The 21,986-nt window shown below is 38.7% G+C and overlaps 1 protein-coding gene across 1 annotated transcript in view; it reads left to right on the top strand.

Moving 5' to 3' along the window:
• The window catches only part of LOC127617678 (pro-neuregulin-3, membrane-bound isoform-like), a 535,607-nt gene that overhangs the window by 343,536 nt on the left and 170,085 nt on the right, over positions 1-21,986 (top strand). The window contains exon 2 of the mRNA XM_052089706.1: positions 8,460-8,589. Coding sequence (XP_051945666.1) covers positions 8,460-8,589 — 130 coding nt within the window. The remainder of the gene's footprint in view (positions 1-8,459; positions 8,590-21,986) is intronic.

Below are 21,986 nucleotides of genomic sequence, written 5' to 3'. Positions count from 1 at the left end.
TTTGTTACACATAATCTAACTCAAATATTAATTTTCAATAAAAATGAAATAAAAAAACAAAAAAGAAAAGGAATGCTTAATCAGAGGTAGAACTGCCTGATCTGAACTTCTTAGTTGAGTCTTTAGAAAATAATGAAAAATAATAAATTTAATAAATTTTGGAATAAGGCTGTAACATAACAAAATGTGGAAAAAGTGAAGCGCTGTGAATACTTTCCAGATGGCACTGCATGTGTGTATAAGTGTGTTTACATGTGAGTGGCTGTGTCTAATATACACTTCTGATGATTTTGAGTTCAATCCCTTCATTGATCTGTTCCTGTATTGTGACTGAATTATTGATTGATCATTATTGATCATATGTGTGTGCATAAGTGTTTCTGTTTGAGTGTGTGTATTTTGTAGTCTTGGTGTTTTAGAGATGAACCCCTTCATTGCTGTGTTCTTTTTATCTGCAGTTTGTATTCCTCCAAAATGCTCTATTTTAAAAAATTCGTATTTCCATTTAATTTGTTATGGTGGTCATTATTAATCACTGTTAACTGACGGACCTTATATAGACAGGTGTGTGCCTTGCCAAATCATGTCCAATCAACTGAATTTACCACAGGTGGACTCCAATCAAGTTGTAGAAACATCTCAAGGATGATCAGTGGAAACAGGATGCACCTGAGCTAAATTTTAAGTGTCATGGCAAAGGCTGTGAATACTTATGTACATGTGATTCTTTTCATTTTTCATTTTTAATACATTTGCAAATATTTCAAACAAACCTCTTTTAAGTTGTCATTATGGGTTATTGTTTGTATAATTTTTAGGAAAATAATGAATATAATCAATTTTGGAATAAGGCTGTAACATAACAAAATGTGGAAAAAGTGATGCACAGTGAATACTTTCCAGATGGCACTGCATGTGTGTATAAGTGTGTTTACATGTGAGTGGCTGTGTCTAATATACACCTCTGATGTTTTTGAGTTCAACCCCTTCATTGATCTGTGTTTTATTCCTGTATTGTGACTGAATTATTGATTGATCATTATTGATCATATGTGTGTGCATATGTGTTTCTATTTGAGTGTGTATATTTTGTAGTCTTGGTGTTTTAGAGTTGAACCTCTTCATTGCTGTGTTCTTTTTATCTGCAGTTTGTATTCCTCCAAAATGCTCTGTATTTTAAAATGTTTCATATTTCCATTTAATTTGTTATGGTGGTCATTATTTTTACTTTTTAAGTAATGTCCAAGCACATGTGAAGTAACCAAAATAATCAGAATTGACAGAAAAATCCAGTGAATGACAAATAATACAAATTGACAGAACAGATCCTGCCTAAACTACATTTTTTGAAAATTGGGGAATAATGTTATTTGTTATTTGGTTGCTAGGGTAATCCCACCTGGTTTCTAGGTAATTACCAAAGTGATAATCAAAAGGATTCTTGCTATCCAGAGTCAAATTAACGAAGCTGGAATTCTCTATGATATTTTGGTGCAGAGATATGCGATTTGTTAATTGGTTGCTACGGTAACCACATCTGGTTTCTAGGCAGTTACCAAGGTGATACTGAAAAGGCTACTTGCTACCCTGAGACAAATTAATGAAACTGGAAGTCACTATGATGTTCTGGTGGAGAGATATGTTATTTGTAACTTGGTTGCTAGGGTAACCAAATATTTTTGTTAGGCAGTTACTTAGGTGATACTCAAAAGGCTCCTTGCTACCCTGAGTCCAGTGAATGAAACCAGAAATCTCTATGACATTCTGATCCTGAGATCCCCATCTAAGCATTTTGAATGGAAGTCAATGGGGTTTGGTTACTAGGGTGCTCTAAATTGTTGCTAGGGCTTGGCTGAGTAGTTTCCATGATGATGATTGAAGAATGATAGCTCACCCAAGTAAAACAAGCCAACTGTCATTTCTATAGGATATTCTGATCCAAAGATTTCACTCTCAGCATTTTTAATGGAAGTCAATGGGAATTGCTTGCTAGGTTGCTCTAAATGGTTGCTAGGACATGCCTAAGTAGTTTCCATAATGATAACTGAAGTGTGATTGCTCACCCAAGTAAAACAAGCCAACTGTCATTTCTCTAGGACATTCTGATCCCAAGGTATCACTCTCAGCTATTTTGAATGGAAGTCAATGGGATTTGGTTGCTAGAGTGTGGCTAAGTAGTTTTTCAAGTGGATACATGAAGACTGATTGCTCATCCAAATGAAATAGCCAACTGCCATGTCTGTAGTCCATTCTGTTCCAAAGATATCCCTCTCAGCCATTTTTAATGGAAGTCAATAGGACTGGTTGCAAGGGTGCTCTAAATGGTTGCTATGGCGTGGCTAGCCAGTGACCAGAGATATTCTTATTGGCTGATTACAAACCTGGCTCAAAAGATCCAATCGCCAAGTATCTACAAAATTCTGTTCTGAAGATATCCTTCTGAGCCATTTTGAATGGAAGTCATCCTCAGAATCTCCTGTAGTCTATTTGTATCAAGTTTCGTAACATTTTGCCTTTCTGTTTGGTAGATATTTGTCAATACCTATAAAATGGATGATGCCTGACCGATTCGTTGGCTTATAGCTTCATAACGCTTTGACGAATCTAAATTATTTTGATAACTTTTTGTCAGAAGTTTCCATAGACAAACACAGATTTTTGTACAAATTGGACAAACGGCCTAGGAGGAGTTCAAAATAATAGGTTTTCAAATTATTCAAATTAGCGCAAACATTTTCATGATGGAAATTAAATCGGGGAGATAAGTTTCCGGTAACATCCGTCCACGCGTTCACAAGTGAGTTGAGTTCCGGCATATGACGTAGACATAGCTTAAGCTCCGGTGAGAAGTGGCGAACACAGAAGCGTAGGGGAGTATTACAAAATAGTATTACAGCTTTCATTGGTCAGATAAATGGCTGATGATTTAAAATTTGCTGTTAGCCCCCCGTTCATCATAAATCTATGACATTTCGTATGATTCCTCAGAATATCCTGTTTTCCATATTTACTCAGTTTTGTGAATTTTGGCATTTGTGCACACAATATACAGGAATATTAGTGATAATGGGCCACACTAGGTCAAATATATCGGATTGTAACTGCTAGATTAATTAATGATCAAAATTCTTTTGATAACTTTTTGCCTGCATGGTCTAGCGCTGACATGGGCCATGTTTGGTGAAGATATGATTAATGCCCTAGGAGGAGTTTGAAAAAGTTTGGTTTTCAGTAAATTAGAATGGCAGAAACATTTTATAAAATGAAATAAAACTGACATATACATTTTGTAGGACTTGATGCAAGGATTTAGAGATAAAAAGCATTTTGATTTTAATGTGCTGTCGTCTATGTGTATAATGTTTTGTAACATTATCCTTTTCGTTTGGTAGATATTGGTCAATAAGTACAAAATGGATGACGCCTGACCAATTTATTGGCTTATATCTTCACAACGCTTTGATGAATAAAAATTCGTTCGATAACTTTGTCAGGAGCATCCATAGTAAACTAACACCGATTTTCGTGCAAAATGGACATACGGCTTAGGAAGAGTTCGAAAAAGTATTTTTTTGAATTATACAAATTAGCACAAACATTTTCTTGACTGAAATAGGAGATATATGTTTTGTTCGTCTTAATACAAGGAATCCAACAATATAAGACACTTGAATGTGCGACAAAAGCTTTAGGAGTTATAGGCCAAAACTTAGAAATAATTACTATAGTGCCACCTTGAGGGCGATCGGGCCCAAACTTTGATACACTGTAGTACTCTAACTTCCCTCAAAGTTCCCCCTCATGGTTTGGTCTGCATGATCAGTTTTATGGCAGAATAATAAAAATGATAAAAAATCCAGACAATTACAGTAGGGTTTCAGTCCTTCGGGCTTAATACAAATATTAACACAACAGGGTTTCAGTGCTAAGCACTTGAACTAGAGGTCTTCACTGGTCCAAACCCGAAGAGACCAGGAAATGTGCTATCTGGAACGACCCAGACCCGTCTATTATTTAAAGGTTTGGACCTGGACCCGTGCAGATCCGAGAAATGCAGAAAATGTACTACCCGGAATCGACTTGGTCCAGTCTATTATTTGAAATCTGAACCCGGACCCGGCCGGGACACACAGACCCGAATTGAACCCGATCGGCACAGATCCCACAGCTAATTGCTATTAACAAGTTAATTTACAAGTTGTGAAAATAAACCTTTGTGTCTTACCTAATGTAACGTTAGTAGCCTTCTCTCCTGTACCTGACCATAACACATACAATCCATCCAGCTTCAAAAGTCAAATTGCGGTCACGGCAGATGACAAACACGACTTTGCAGCTTTGCAGTTTTTTTGTATCTCGCATTATACGATAACGTCCACTGTTTGCCCTTTTGAACTATAATAACGATTGCTCATTCAGTGCCATGGCCGCTGACGTTATCGTTACTAATTTGCTGTTATCTCTGCTCACTGAGACGTGTCTGACCATAGATTTTAGATATACAAAGCGAATGAACTCCAACCACAATATCTCAAAAATCGTGCCGACGCCAATAATGCACTTCGGTTTATGCCATCTGTCAAACACCTTCTAAATAAAAGAGCCAATCATCAATTGTTAAAGTCATCGCATCACTGCAGATGTTAAACAGACCCAGGAACCGAAGTACAAGACTGGGTCCCGACCCAGACCCGGCTGACCGCGGATTCTAGTGGACACATGAAGACCTCTAGCTTGAACCCCTAATAATAATAATAATAATAATAAAAATCATAACAATTACAATAGGGTTTCAACACTAAGCACTTGAACCCCTAATAATGTGATTAAAACAGTAACACGTTTAAAAATGCCTCATCAACCTGTATATACAATCCATAAAATAAGACATTTTCAAATTATCAGAGAAATTCAAAAAGGATTGATGTAGGTCAGTGACAGGCTTATGCAGTGAAATATAACAAACAACTTAGTGACTTCTAAACCATGTTTTGTAATATATTTTATATATTTTTTTTTTTTATATTGTAATATAATGTTTCACTCATCTGCCACAATAACATAATATCTTTTGAATTATCTTCATTTTGGGACTTTAATTTATCAGCATATGATGTAATTAATTAAATCACATCTTTAATGAATTGATGGCACTACAAAAAAAAGAAGGGTCTTTGCAAACCCTATTATTGAGTAGTAAACATACTGTAGCTATTTTGTTTTCCCTTTAATAGAAAGCCATCGCAGTAATTTAAGTATTTGTCCTACTGTTGGACTATCTTGTCTCTTAAGGTTTTCTTGAAATCTTTTCCTAAGGTATCATTTCAGTGAGATGCATAAATAACCACCTCATAGTGTTGTCCTCAATTCTCCCTGTCCCCTCTGAGCTCTGCCTGTATTGCTGTTTGTGAGCTAATCGATTCTCTGTGACCTTCACTGTATGTCAGTCCGCCAGGCACTCTGAGGGAACATCTGAGAGACGGCATCATAGCTTGGCCCAGGGGAATTCCATCCCTTAACACCCAACACCTGCCTCAGCCCACAAAAGCAAACTAAGATAGAGGTGATGTCAGGCTCTGAGTAGATCTCCAATCTCTTAGACACTTGGCCCTATCTCACCCCTGACAGAGTAAACTAGCAGCCTATATTAAACCAGAATCTGTGGAGAGCTCAGTAATGTAGCTTTCTGGTTACTAGGCTGGTATTAATGTCATCATTGTACTGAGGGATGACTAATGAAGATCTTGTTCACTGTATATGCCTTTTTGTTTTTTGCTTTGAGCACAAAACAGGACTTCTTTACATTGATTTAAACAATGATATGTCATTGAACCTAGATGTGGTTATCAGAAAATGAATGGTCATTTTTAGTTTTTTTTGTTTACTATTATTAAAAACTTTTATTTAGAAAGGTCCTAAGGCTCTGCTTGGAGGCGTCCTGTCATCTGGTTGCCTGAACACATGCCAAATTAGCTTCAGAAGGCTGGGTGGATATTGTAAAATTAATGAGAGCAAATATTATACCACCCACATCTGAAATAAATTTTGGTATGGACATGGAGACAATGTTATTAGTCAATGCAAACGAAGCATGCAAAAGTAGCAAATGTGTCCATCCATTTTAATATAAAATTAGATTTTTTTCTGATTTGCTAATTGATTAACACAACTGATTTTTTATGCAATAAATGTTTGACTTGTATAAAAAACAAACAAGCAAACAAAAAAAAAAAAAAAACATTCAAACAATTTAAAACAAACTTGTCTTTGAAAACGATGATCTCGAACAGTCATACAGTAGTTAGGCAAATTAATGATAAATTAATAAAGAATCTTCAGTATTGCAATAAGGTTTGAATTCCTGCAGATATTTGCACTTATTACCTCACAAGAAAGAGTCTCTCCAATTACAAGAGTAATTTGAATTTATTTGCAAAGACAAGTTTTTGCAATGTTCCAAAAAAAAAAAAAAAAAAAAAAGAAAAAACATTTGTGTAATTAGTCATATCCTTTACTTTGTGGTCAATCTTGTTAGTTTGTCATTCTGTATTAGGTGACCTTCTACCTAACCATGCAGACTTCTTTCTCTCACTTTATGGTTTGTATCCATGGTAACCATGTGACTTTTATTTATGTTCAGTCTGTTCAATAGACTAACGTATATCAACTTATCTCAGGTCATATTTTTAGCTCTGTTTGCATGTACTGTATTCAGCACATATTGTGATGACTTTAATAAGTGCAAGATTATTCTGGCTTTAGCAAACCTCCACCGAAGTGAACATGGCACCATTAATCACAATGAAGTCTTTTTGCCAAAAAGTGGACTCCCTCTTGTAGTAATCCTATGAAACTAGGGAGAGTGATTACTTCATGGTCTCATCTACTATCCTTCTGTAATGGATAGAGAGCAAACCAAACACCATACTCATATGCATTAGCTTCATGCACACTGTACAAAAGGCCTCTCTGTCAGTTATAACAAGCTGTAGTGGATAGAGTAATGAGGAAACCTTTGGTTGCTTGTCCCAGAGAGGTATGGCTCTGGGACAAATTTCTTGGATCATCTGGTGGTTATCCAGTGCTCTGTTACTGTTTTTTTTTTTTGCAATCTGAGATGTTTCTCAGATTGTTACTTATGGTGGATATATTTTTCTATAAAGGTATTGATTTTAATATGGTGAGCTACTTCTGAGACACATGCACCAGTACTTGTCAGTGCATCATTCAGTGGAGTAATCCAATGGAAGATTGCCAATGGAAAAACCTATACCAGCCTGAGCAGGTTTGCTGGTCTTAGCTGGTTTCTCCTATTTTGTTAGTCACCCATTTATTTGTTAAAAACAGTGAAACATCTAATTTTAGTCTTGCATTTACTCAAAATTCTTTTGGATTCACCACAACAATGGAAAAATGAATAAGTAAAATAATCATATTAATGTAAATTGTCATGATTATTACTTATAGGCCTATTTATGTCAGGGTGTTTTGGGTTATTTCTAGGGCATTGCTAGGTGGTTGTAAGGGCATTGCTAAATGGTTGCAAGATGGTTCCTTACTGGCACAGGTCAAAAGGGACCATCCTCAAGTCTCTATGATATTTAGATTTTTAGTGATGTTCTGGGACCTTTTCTTGGAAGTTGTTGGGATTGAATTAACATATACTGTGTATTTGGAAATATTTTTTTTTTTTGAATAAAACCACGATTATGTACTTTTTTCAATCAGATAAACTTTGTCAGTATTCTAGTTATCTTTTTTTTCTAAAAATGAGGGGTTTACTATATATACTGTATACAACCATGTGTAGGTGGCATGCTTTCAAGAAGAAATGGATTTTAAAAAGTGAATGTTTAAGTGTGAAAAAACGTAATCCTATGACAATGTTAATTTTTATAATCAATAGGGAGGTGTTCAGAATATATATACACTACTGGGTCTTTTTTGAAAATGGTTGTCTGGAATTTTCTCACACAACCAAACAGTTTAAATTATATATGGAATCTGTAACCAAACTCGTTTTAGCTTGCCGGCCAACTGTTCTCCCAAACAAGTGCTTAAAAACCCTCTAAACCAGACCAGCCTGGCAAGTCCAGGGGCCTGGCTAAGACGGCTTAAGGTGGTTACTTTATTTGTTATTGTATTTTCCCAAAAAGAGATATGTGCTTTGATATTTGAAAACTTCAATTAAACATCAAAATTCTAATTTAATATAATACAATTAGATGGTATTATGGTATTATATTATTTTGGCTTTAGTAAGAGATTGTCTAGTAACATAAATGTTGATTATATTTATTTGGTATTTATTTCAAATGATTGCAACAAATAAATGGCATTGTACTCTTGTGCATTTTAGTCACTTTTTTAGTTATTCACCTAACCTTTCTATTCATTTGGCTGACCGATATGCCTATTACCTGGCATAATTTTTTTTTCTCTTTCTCTGTGTCCTTCAGCATCACCAACTCTACCGCCTTTGAAATCGGAGCATTTCAAGCCATGTCAGGAGAAAGACCTGGCCTACTGCCTGAATGAGGGGGAGTGCTTTGTCATCGAGACCCTGAGCGGCCCACACAAACACTGCAGGTATGACAGCACTTTCTGTATCTGCGTTGGTGGGAAAGGGTGGGATTGCTGTTCACTCAAGAATTAAATGTAATCTCTATGGATGGGAGTCACTATGGTTTCAGGCTAATGACATTTCCATGTTCCTTTATGAATTACTGTGCAAACGGCACATAAGATGTTTCACAAAATCATTTGTCTTAAGATGGTTATTTATATCTTCAGCTTTAGTGTGTCAATAGGAAATATATTTGTTAGATGTGTCATGGCCAAAGCACCCCCCATGATTAAATGAAGAGACAGAAGCAATTGAGACAAATTTTGAAAAAAGAAGCTTGGAACATCCCATCTGCCAACAACCAAGAGAAGCTGTGTCCAGGTCTACCAAGGAGAATTGGTGCTGTTTTAAAGGCAAAGCTGGTCACACTGAATATTGATTTAGATTTTATATGTTAAATGCACTTTGTATGACATTAAGTGATAAATGAAAACTATTTATTTCATTATTTTTGAAGACATCCTCACTGAAACATTTTTCACAAGTGCCTAAAACTTTACAGTACTGTATGTCAAGAATATTTTAAGCAGTGAAGCAGAGAAGATCCAAATGCAGGTATTTAACAACTGAGAATCTTTATTAAGACAACAAAAACAGGCATAACTCAAAATAAGCCCCAGAGGGCACAAAACAGGACTAACAAAAGAGCCAGTTGGCAGCAGGCAGGCAGGTAAACCAGGTTGACAAGTCAGACAGACAGGGCTGGTGGACTAAGTAGACAGGCAAACAGACAGCTTGTGGTCAAGGGACAGGCAGAGGTAGATAGGCTGTGGTACTAGGGGCTAAGTCTGACAGCACCAGACTGGGAGCAGGCTAAGGCGGGGTCAGGGACATGCAGAAATCCTAACAGGGGTGAAGAGGTAAAGGCAACCAGAACCAGACAGAGAGCAGGGTTACTGAGGGCCAGAGACAGGCAGAGGGCAGATGCAGGCAGTGCTGGAGATGGGCAACCAGATCCAGGCTGGGGTAGGCAGAGAGGGTTGTCAAATGGGCAGAGCAGCCAACAGAGAATCAGAGTAGGGCAAACCAACAGAAACAAACAATTAACCAGCTGGATGCTGAAGGTGTGATGGAAAACAACGATCTAGTACAGAACAGCACTCTGATAAGGGGAATGAATATGGAGCAAACTAATCAAGGTTAATGAGAAAAGGTGTGACTCATCGTGCTGATGAGCAACCACAGAGATCGCTCCAGTGAGGAAACTCCATGATCACAGTCAGCACATGGCACCGTCAACCAAAGCAAAAGCACAAGGACAACAAAAATAGACAGAACCAAGCTGATCAGCCCGGAGTCCTGACAGTACCCCACTTCATTATGCGCCCACCTGCTGTGGAACCCCTCAATCGATGACCAGTCCTGAGCTGGGCATCTCTCCTCTGTCCAAGCATCTCACGTCCGGATTGTACCCTTCCCTGTCCATGAGGTACTAGAGCCCTAGTCCTTTGCACCTAGCATCCAACTGCCTCCTAACAGTATACACAGGGGACCCATCAATGAGACAGGGGGGTGGGGGGTGTGGAAGAGAGAGGTGGGTTTAGCCAGCTATGACAAACCGTTTTGATCTGGGACGCATGAAAGACCTGAGATGTACCACCACCGGACTGAAGACCCTGGCAATAGGGCATGGCCCAATGAACTGCAGCACCAGCTTATATGCTGACAACTTAAGTGGCAGGTCCTACAATAGACCCTCTGGGCACCCCTCATGTGCCCTGTGATGGTAGATTTCTTCAAAACAGCAGTCAAGTCAAATGTTTCTGGTGACACAAAGTTCTGACTCCAAAATATTTATTCATAATTCCTGGCCGGGGGAGAAGTCCTTTAATATATGAAAGGCTTATATAAGATGTACTTATATATAGTTCCTTTGTTTACATGTGTTTTTCTCGTCATCAGATTTTAATGTGATATCAGCAAAATATCTTTTTATTATGCATTTGTATACATTCTGTGTTACTCCATGTTTGTCATATGATCAGATTCATGCTCCTTATAATAAAGAGACATTTGTCTTTTGCTCAAAATCAGGATGTTCCATTTGAACTTGTGATCACATTATGCTTTTTGCTAGCTGCAAAGTACCTATCTATTATATTTTCTTTCACATTAGCAATACAGAACTATTTAAATGTATATGCTTAAAACACACAATAATCGCTTCATATAGATACATACTAAATTATGAAATACAAATATACCATAGCCTCAGCTGACCCAAGAGCTTCCTTGACCCATGCCTCGATTTCCTAAATGACAGTCTTCACCACCCGCTCAGGAGAGATGATGGGATCGGAAGAGTAGCTGTCATGGACCAATGAACTGTCATGACAGGGCAACCGGCTTCACATTTTTGGAGCCTGGACGGTAAGATAGGGTAAAGCAGAAGCACCTGAAAAACAATGCCCAGTGGGCCTGTTGGGAATTCAACCTCTTGGCTGAACGGATGTATTCAAGTTGTATGATCTGTCCAGTCCAAGAATGGATCCATTGCCCCTACAACCAATGACATCACTCCTCCAAGGCCAGCTTTACCGCCAACAGCACCTTGTTCCTAACGTCATAGTTCTGTTCAGCTGGAGATAGGCAATGGGAGAATTGGGCACATGGGTGCACTTTACCATCCTCTGGGGACCACTGGGAAAAGACCACCCTGACCCAGACCTCCGAGGCATCCGCCTCCAAAATGAACTGCCACTCAGGATCTGGAAGTGACAAAGAAGTGACAGAAGAGAAACAGGCATTAAGCCTTTCAAAGGCAGCCTGAGTCTGGGAGACCAGAGGAAGGGAGTAGTTCTTGTTGTGGAGAGAGCCCTCAAGGGTGCAACAACCTGGCTATAATAGCACACAAAGCGGTGATAAAAATGAGCAAATACCAGAAAATGCTGAAGAGCCTTGCGTGAATCAGGAATTGTCAGATAGAGATGGTTGGTTCTACGCGGATCCCCTCTGCCAAGATAATGAACCCCAGCAAAGGAACCAACCGCACAAAGCACTTCTGAGCTTTGACATAGAGCTGGTTCTCTAGGTGTCACTGCATCACCTGTCAGATGTGTTGGATGTGCACCTGTCAAGAGCAAGAAAAAAATCATGGTATCATCCAGGTACACAAAGACAAACTTGTTTACCATGTCTCGTTGATCAGGGCCTGGAAGATAGCCGGGGCATTGGTCAGCCTGAAGGGCATAACCCGGTATTTAAAGTGCCCCATGGGGGTGTTGAACGCCATCTTCCACTCATCCCCCTCTCTGATGTGGTCCAGATGGTAAGCGTTGAGCTCCCTGCAACAATTCAAAGGCTTATGACATTAAAGGTAGGGGTGTACCTGTTCTTAATGGTAATGTCATTCAGCCCCCGATAATCGATGCAGGGATCCATCCTTTTTCTCCTCAAAGTAGAACCCCGCACCCACTGGGGAAGAGGAGGATCAGATGAAGCCGGCTGCCAGAGACTATCTGATGTACTTGTCCATGGCCTCTTGCTTGGGAGCGGAGAGGGAGTACAACCGCCCCTGAGGGGGAGAAGTTCCTAGGAGCAGGTCAATGGTACAATCATAGGGACATTGTGGAGGGAGAGATGCAGCCTGGGACCTACTGAAGACCTGCCGAAGATCATGGTAAGCCAACGGGACCCTGGAAAGATCCACTGCCTCCTCCTGAGGAATAGATAGAACAGAGCCAGGAGACAAGGCAGTACCCAAACAATGCTTAAGACAGAAAGGGCTCCAAGATAACAAAATTCTCAGCCCTCCCGATGTGGGGGTTGTATTTCATCAGCCATGGGTGCCCTACCACAATAGAAGTGCTGGGGGACTCAAGCAGGTAAACCACAACCTCCACACGATGATTGCCTGAGATGTTAAGACTCACAGGGCCTGTACACTGGAAGAGTGGTTTGGCAAGAGTAATAGGGAGCCGCCAGATACTAGTCCATGAAATTTCCCTCTGGCCAAAGTCCACCAGAAAAGGACAAGGGTGAGAAGGAGAGTGTGCACTGCAGGGAGGTCATTAATGGGAGTTATGCTCACTAGTACCAGTGGCTTATTGGAGAGCGAAGAACACAGATCATTGAGTCAAGAAATATCAACAGACAGCAGGATACCCATCAAAGCAAGGAGGAGGATTGACTCGGGTTTAGGAGCTTGTCGAGAAGCTTGAGGGGAAGTGACAGAAGCAGCATTGGCCGAGTCTCTGTCAGAATGATGTTGCTGGAATTGGTCGTTGAGGTCAGCAAACTGGGATTCCATCAACTCCATGGCTCGGTTGGAGAAGAGCCCCCTGCTGGGCATTAGCTGATCTCACTGGGTCTTCACCTGCTAGGTCCATGCTGGCCAGATAGTTCTGCCAAGCAGTGAAGCAGAGAAGACCCAAATGCAGATGTTTCACTGAGAAGCTTTATTTAGGCAACAAAACCGTCATAACACAAAATAAGAAGATCCATCAACAGGATCAATCCAAGAGCCATTCGGGCAGCAGGCAGGCAGGTAAACTAGGCTGACAGGGCAAAGAAGGGGCAGTCCATTTCTGTGGTTGAGGACAGGCAAGGATCAGAGCCAGTAGAGCAGACCGAGCAGGTGGACTAAGCAGAGAGCAGAACAAACAGCTCATGGTCAAGGGACAGGCAGAAGTCGATAAGGCAGTTCTTCCAGGGCCTAAGTCTGACAGCACCAGACCTGGAGTGGGCAAAGGCAGGGGCAGGGGCAGGGACAGACAGAAATTATAACAGGGGCAAAGAGGGCAAGGCAACCAGAACCAGACAGGGAGCAGACTTACTCAGGGCCAGAGACGGGCTGAGAGCAGAGACCAGGAGGGCTGGAAATGGGCAACCAGAACCAGGCAGGGGTAGGCAGAGAGGGAAGTGAAACGGGCCAAGAATTCAGGAGCCAACAGAGAATCAGAGTAGGACATACCAACAGGAACAGACAGTTAACCAGCTGTATGCTGAAGGCACAAGTGCAAACAGAACAGCACACACAAGGGGAATGAATAGGGAGCAAACTAATCAATGGAAATGGAAACAGGTGTGACTCATCTTGCTGATTAAGAACCACAGAGATTGCCCCTGCGAGGAAACCCTGTGATTACAGTCAGTACGTGGCACAGTCAACCAAAACAAAAAAACAAAAGGTAGAGTAAGCACAAGGACAACAAAAAAAGATAGAACCAAGCTGATCAGCCCAGAGTACTGACAGAATAATCCTTCTGGAACAATATGCCAGTCAATCTCTCTCTCTCCTCTCTAAATTTGTTTCAACTCTTTCCTTCACCATCTTCCTTCTCCCCTTTTGTCTCAGCACTCAGTACCCTTCTGGGACTCTTGCCATTGCATGAAGCTCTTAGTCATGCTAACAATGACAGCTCTGTCATTGCCTGAGAGCTGCCTAAGGTCCCTTTTCTACTAATTAAAAGTGGCGCTTTGCAGAAGTTCATTAGAGACTTTCATCGGCTATGTGAGCTATTTTCAAGGTTGAAAATAGGCTTCACAAAATGGTGATTTTTTTTTTTTAACACTTCTGTGCTCACGTTTTGTGAGAACCCTATGCACCATTTCAAATAACATTTTCTGGATGTGAGGGTTCACTGTCAGGGGTATTGTACGAGCAGCCTTTTCCTCAATTTGCTTAATGGAACACATGTTTGAAACAGAAGAGCCAAGAAATAGCATAAGCCAAGTGTCCTCATTTTAAATTAGGTAATTGGTGATGTTGTTTTAGGTGGCCCATTTATTTGGGTAAAACTTAACTAGTTCAAATAATCTGCCTCTGGTTAATTCTCAGAACCTATTTCCCTCTCAACTTTCAGCCAAGGGCATCCATACATCTGTCAGTTTGTCAAAGCAAGGCAGCATCAGTTTCAAAGGGTGAGTTCACTGGGGATTTGGTTCTGTAGGTCTTTGTCAGGGGTTGTTTTAGAGAGTGCTTAGATTCAATGAAATGATAAACATACTGAATTAATTTTGTTTTGCTGAGGAATACATTTTTCAGTGCAAGTCCTTTCTAATCATTCACATAAAGCTGTTGTATTGAATGCCATGCTTTTGTTAACAATACAGCTAATAGTTCACATGCAAGAATGACATTGTTGTTTTACAGAACTGGTTATATAGCCTTGATACTCTTGATAAGGAAGTGGCGTATGTGCACTGACATGGGCCATGGGCAAGGATTGCATTAAATAAAAATGCTTTTTTTTTAACCATAGACGGATAATTCTGAATGCTGTCCATCATATTGACAGATAAAAGTAAGCCATTTTAACCTAGTGCATCAGTTTTTAAATCACTCTCTCACACACACTCCTGTTGTGTGCCCTGTTTATTGCCTGTATTCAGGTGATCACACCTCGCTATTTACACCTGGTAATATGCGTCTCTTCTTTTTCAAATCAAATCAAATAAATTTATTGTCACATGACCATATACACAAGTGCAACAGTGGTGAAAGTTTTGTGCCAATTGTGTTCGGGTTTCAAGGGCAGGGTCTCTCATTTATTGACTGCATACATTAATCATTAAATCAGTGTGGTACTGAATGATTATAAAGTGCAAAAAAGTATAAGAGCAAAAAGAAAGCATGCAAAAAGTGGTGCATTCAACTGTTAATTACACATAAATTTAATCTGGCAAGCATGATATATAGAGCAGAAATTATCAGGATATAATTTTAGTGGAGTAACCAGTGTGTGTGCTTGAGCTTTTGTAAACTTTGCTGAAGTTTCCTGCTTCTCCAATGTTTTTCCTGAGAAAAAAAGACATGAGTAATCTTATATATGTCTCCTTTATAGTTTCAAATGAGATCTTGTAGAGTTTGTACTCACTGCTCTCTTTGGTTGAACCCAGCACAGACTGACAGTTTTCTTTTTTTTTTTTTTTTTTTTTTGTATATATATTTTTATTAAAAGTGGATTATGCAAAGTTGCATTAATAATCAACTTTTTGTAACCTAGAATGCATTCTACATTGTCAGGTAATATATTGCATTTTACATTTACTGGTTCTGATTCAGCAGTCTCAAAACATTGTGCTTGAACAATACAACCAATCACTTTCTCATTTAACTTGTTTGCACTCACTTATAAGTGCTATCACTATAAGTGGACCTTTGTGTCAAATATGTAAATCTCAGTCAGTACCTTTCCATGTGCAGTTATAATCAAACTACAGAGAGTTTTATGCGTAGTCGAACTACAGTTTTCATCTGTCCCTCCAATTATACAGTACATAACACAGCATAATCAAAATTTGAAGGAAGGATGTCAGCGGAGGAAGTGTTAAATACACATTGCACGTCACCAGTCTTTTGTAGCGTTTATGCACACAATGACATGGCCAGTTTTGATCCGATTGACATGTATACATTGCTGGAAGAATCAAAGCTATTATGGTATCATCTTTGTCTTTTAGTCCAACTTTACAAAAATCTAAGAGGACGATTTCAATCAGACTAAAGCATTGACATTACATCATAAAAAGAAGAATTATTGTTTTTGTCCAACTGTAATTTAAATTTTAAGTGCATGTAATCATACTGACTGATATTGGCAGGTTGTCCCTGAGAACAAACTGAGTAACTTTTTAGTGACTGGTCTTCAACCATGAGTGAGTCTTTAATGCAACTGTTAAAATGTTTTTTATATATATATTCATTTGAAGTCCATAAAAACAGAAGTAAATGGGGTCAGCCAGTGATTAGCAGACAGATGAAGGAAGAGAGTAACAACTGTGTGAAAATAGGAATAAGATGGTGACCCGTCGATACAGTTCACTATGAGGATGTCAAAAGCTTGAAGGATAAAAGTAACGTATTGTGGATGCGCATGTGTAAAAAAGTGGCATGGCGGGAAGAGAATCCTGTTTCCTTAGCTGCAACAAATAAAGCAGTCCCTTTGTGTCTGTTGACCTAGATTTATTGAGCATGTGAAATCCTGATTTGTTATGTGGTCCATAGGCTCATCTACATAATCTACAGGAACACCATAGGAACAGGATGATGTTAAGGATTACATCAAGTGATTACATCAAAATGTATATGGTTTTGCATTTTAGCCCAACATTGTGTGTTGTTACGCCTTCTGCAACATGATCTCTTGAGAATTCATATGTATTATTCCGTAAAGTTTGGTTCTAGCAAACATATATTCTCTTATGTTTGCATAGACACCAAAACATACAATATTTACATAATGACAGCATCTAAATATCATTATTTTACATATTAACACGTATAGAAATGTACAAATGTTTACGTGTATTGTTTGAATTGATTCATATTGACTAATTCATAGAAATAATCAGTTAATTACATTTAATTTATAATCCATTATATAATTTAAATGCCTTAACATTTATTAAATGCAGTTGACATAATAATATGACATTTTAATGGTTTCATTCAGTTCTGTGTGATTTATGCTGCCCTATACAACATTTTGATGGATTATATCACTTTAACCAAATATTTAATCATTTAAAATGTTAAAATGAATAAAGCCTATTTAATAATTTAGCAATCATTTAATTGTATTTTTGTTTGCCATGGGCCACAAAAGGATTTTTCAGAATATGCCAAAAAACGAATCCATACATTTGTTAGCCATAATCAAAATCTTCAGACTGCTTTCTGTGAAGATCAGACCTAAATTCCAGCCTTAAATTCAACGACGTCCGTCTCCATCTGCCTTAGCTCTGTCGTGCCCACTGTAACCGTCAACCCGCATTGGATTTGTTTTCAAAATTAAAAAACTGCCACCTTAATCATTACAACCAGCAGTTTTATGGCAGTGATGTCGAATGCTCTTTGGTTCTCAAGTGTCTTTTGACCATTTGCAACATGCCGTATTCTACGAATGAGATATGACAGTGCAATTTGGGAGTTCATCAGGAGAAGATTTACAGCGATTTAATAATTACAATTTTACTCTCTATCTATCACAATGCTATTGTATGCCGTTAGGGAGCACATCCGATGCAGCGCATCGCCCTTTGGACTACATTTGTACTGAATTTTGCCATTTTTCTGGATAAATGATTGTGATTAAATTTATCTGACAGTTTCGTGATTTATATTACTGCTGTTTCCATTTAATAAATGGTTAGCTTTAGGAGTAGGTGTGGTATTAGCGGTATATACATAAATTACTAAATTACACCACTTCCCATTTGCCTTAATGTAAGATATAAGCCTAAACACTTAGTTAACATGCATCACCACCCACATCAAAATTTCTTCAATTTCAACAACACAAAAATAAAACAACCAAAAAGAACAAATATAAACAACACAATTTGCAACACCACTATTGTTAGTATTCATGATAGCATGACAATCTGTTGTGTCTTCCTCCTCCTACCACCTCAATCCCCACTCTGATTCTTTGTTGTTCAAAGTTGATTATGACTCTTTAAAGAACTTATTTTATCCATGCTACTACACAGAATCACAACACAGACAACATTTTATTATGAGACTAGAATCACATGTTACATAAGATTATGACTGTTGTTGTAGATTATGCATGGTGACTAGCTATTGGCTGTTTCTGCAAGGTTTGGGGACTATTTATGGATGCTATTAATTTTATTTATTAATTGTCAAGTAATTTTGAATTATAATTCTATTTCAAGTTCTGTTTAGTGTTAAATATGCAGTTTTATGTTAAATGACAATGTGTTCCTTTAAGTTAGGTTTGATAGTGTTGCTGCAAATTGTTTGCAAAGGTTACACATTTTAACGTATTTAAGCAAAGAGAGGAAATTATGTTGTAGGATAAATAACAAATGATCAGATTAGAATTCTGACCAAAAATTACTCAATTTATATTAAAGTACCAGATTTCAGTGAAAGTCTGAAGGTTACTAGCGTGTTGTATTCCGTCGTGTTGCGTTGCAGTCTTTGAAGTTCTTTGGCTTGGTTCAAGGTCATAAAGTTCAGATGAAGCTGGAGTGTTGATTTCAGTAGAAATCAATTACACATGCTGGACTGATTATGGAAAGACCAGTGGAGCCTTGGGTGCGTTTGCAGAAGAAGTTTGCAACTTCTATATTCTAGAGACTTTGCGGACTTGGAGTTGATGAGTACACCCATGAGGGGCCTCATGGTCTCCATGGAGTTTCCCTTGGGAACTTATGTGATGGTAAAATGAAAACTCTGGAACATTTCAGAAGAGAAGAAGAACAGAAAAGAACCTTGGAACTTACCCAAAGAAAAGAACCGGACTTTGGCACTTTTCCCGAGGAGAAGAACACTGTTTGTTCGAGGTGGGATGTTTTTGTTGAATTGAGGTTGTGAGTCACTGCCCCCTAATGCCCACCCTTGGCAATAGGACTTTTTCTTCTCTTGTACTTTCAGGGTTCAAATGTTGGAATGTTTGCATCATAAACGTGAGTACCACAACTACAGTATCACTGTGTTATTGAAGTGTTTGTTCCTTTGGAGTTACTATCAGAACTTCACGTGCATAGAACAGCACTCGAGTCTGTCTTCCAGGAATGTATTGCAAGAAATGCTAAAGCATGCAAAGATGCATATTTTGTGTCAGCAAGAAATGGTTCAATTAGGATGGGTTTGGACAGATTGCTTTTTATAAAAAAATTTCACAAACAGCTTTAACACCAACCAAACTAAACAAACAGACTCAGGTCCACAGCAAAGGCTCTAGTTGAAAGTGTCTTATAGGACATGCTTTTCAACTCTTGATAAAAAAGAACAGGTTTGAGAAAAAGTTTGTGTAAACGAAGAATAATCTATCGAATTTCACCATTATATCTTTTTGCGGATTATGTTGATTCACTTGCAAATTACACCATCCACTTCACGCTTGCTAGAGTCCCTCACAACAATAGCAGAAAGCCACTCTATCTACTGTTTGTATTGCTTTCATTTCACCTCCTGGGGTAATTGTCTCTGTATGATTCATTCTCTTCTCGATCTACTACCTCTTAGAAATCCTGAAAATCTTCCTCATCGAAGATATCACACGACTCTCTGAGACATTAAAACACAACCTGCCCAGATCTGTGGGAGGTATCCTGCTGTGCACAGGGAAAATGCAATTAAAAATGTTGTCAAAATTGAGTTATGACTGAATTTTGGTCTCTTAAAATATGATCCGATTTGATATTGACAGGTTTGGCTGAACTATGCTCAGATTCAGAGAAAGCAAGTGTGAAAATGTAATAATTTACATTTTGCTTGACAATTAATAAACTATGGGCCTTTGTAGGGAAGTATAAACACTGAGACAGATAAACTGTTCAACACGACTTTAAAAAATAGCAATATTAAATGATTTGTTCAGTTATGTATTGGTTTATTGACCATAGATGTCACTGTGTCAAGCTTGTAAACCCTGTTGTGTTGCATGTTGTCAGCCAAGATTATCAGAGTAACGCATGTGTAAAAGCCCCAAGATAAGTACAGACTGAGTTCACAATTTTTTCTGGCACTGTGGTGTTTGCATATTTCCCCCTTGATTTTGGTTTGCGTAAAGTAAACCTAGGTACTCTTAAGCAATAAGTAAAAATATCTCTAGCAAATCTAGAGTGCAGGAAAGTAGTCACTCACTCAGTTGATTGACATGTTTTCCATGTTTGCATTGCAGAATGTTAATGCTGCATGTAATCAAATCATAGTGTGAGAACTATCAAAATAAACTAGATATATAGCAGGATATAATGTATAACTACTTGCCATAAGAGCCAAATAGAGGAACAAACCTAACCAACACCAAATGTTTTGACTGCATTTTACTACTGTCACTAATGTTTAAAAAGGAGTGGTATGGATCTTTCGAAATTGACACACAGTGTCATGTAAATGTGTATTTAAATGAAAACACATGACATTACACATTTCACATCAAAATGTATCAATTTGAACATTACAACCAGATAGCACACAAACATCTCCGAGAAGTCTGTTCAAGAGTGTTTAATCTGGAAAGCATCACATTCTTATTAACATCTGGTAAACATATTGAAAAGATTAGATTACAAACATTTTAAATCATATATGTCTGAATGACATTTGTTGAAAGTTTTAATGACATAAATGAGGAAATGTCTCATCGACGTATTGTAGATGAGCAAACAACCTAATAAAATAAATCTTCCAGATGTAAACACACATCAAATAGATGTCTGGGTTATGTACATTTGCTATCAGGGAAAATATAAATAGTCAAATCAAATCACTTTATTGTCACTCAACCATGTACACAAGTGCAACAGTGGGTGAAATTGTTGGGAGCAGTTCCGAGCAACATAGCAGTCATGGCAGTGATGAGACATATACGAATCTACAATAAACATCAGATTTACACAACACAATTACAAAATTAATATACACATATTTACACACAACACAATATACAAATAAAAAGATACAATGTACAGTAAACAATACACACAATATAGAATACACAGTATACAATTAAACAAAAAAAATAAGATATATACGTGTATATAAAAAATATACAGTAGGTTGTATTGTGTTTTGATAGTCAGCTGCCAGTGTTTTGTTAAGAATTTTTTTTATTTATGACAGTCCAGTGTGAGATTAATAAAGTGCAGTGCTGATGTATATTGATTGTGAGTGATCAAGAGTTGAAAAGTCTGATTGCTTGGTGGAAGAATCTGTCATGAAGTCGGCTGGTGCGGGTCCTTATGCTGTGATACCGCCTGCCTGATGGTAGCAGTGAGAGCAGCCCATGGCTTGGGTGGCTGGAGTCTCTGATGATTCTCTGAGCTTTTTTCACACACGACTGGTGTAGATGTCCTGGAGGGAGGGAAGCACCGCTTCGCACCAGCCTTTGCAGGGCTTTGCAGTTGAGGGTGGTGCTGTTGCTGTACTAGGCAGTGATGGAGCCAGTCAGGATGCTCTCTACAGTGCTTGTGTAGAACTGTGTGAGGATACGGTGGTTCATTCCAAACTTCCTCAGCCATCTCAGGAAGAAGAGGCGCTGGTGAGCCTTCTTTACAACGGCCTCTGTGTGGACGGACAATGTGAGTTCCTCAGTGATGTGGACACAGAGGAACTTGAAGCTGCTGACCCTCTCCACTGGTGCTCCATTGATGAAATGGGGCTAGTGTTCTCTTTTTCTCCTGAAGTCCACCACAAGCTGCTTGGTTTCACTGATGATGAGGGAGAGGTTGTGCTCCTGACACCAGCGTGTCAGAGTGTGCACCTCCTCTCTGTAAGCTGTTTCATCATTGTCAGTGATCAGACCTACCACCCTCATATCATCAGCGAACATGATGACATTGGAGCTGTGTGTTGCCACACAGTCATTTGTGTACAGGGAATACAGGAGTGGGCTGAGAACACAGCCCACAGCTCCAGTGTTGAGGGTCAGAGGTGAGG

Source organism: Xyrauchen texanus, chromosome 24 (genome assembly GCF_025860055.1).
Source record: "Xyrauchen texanus isolate HMW12.3.18 chromosome 24, RBS_HiC_50CHRs, whole genome shotgun sequence".
Lineage (NCBI taxonomy): Eukaryota > Metazoa > Chordata > Actinopteri > Cypriniformes > Catostomidae > Xyrauchen > Xyrauchen texanus.
This window is presented reverse-complemented; position numbering and strand designations above follow the sequence as displayed.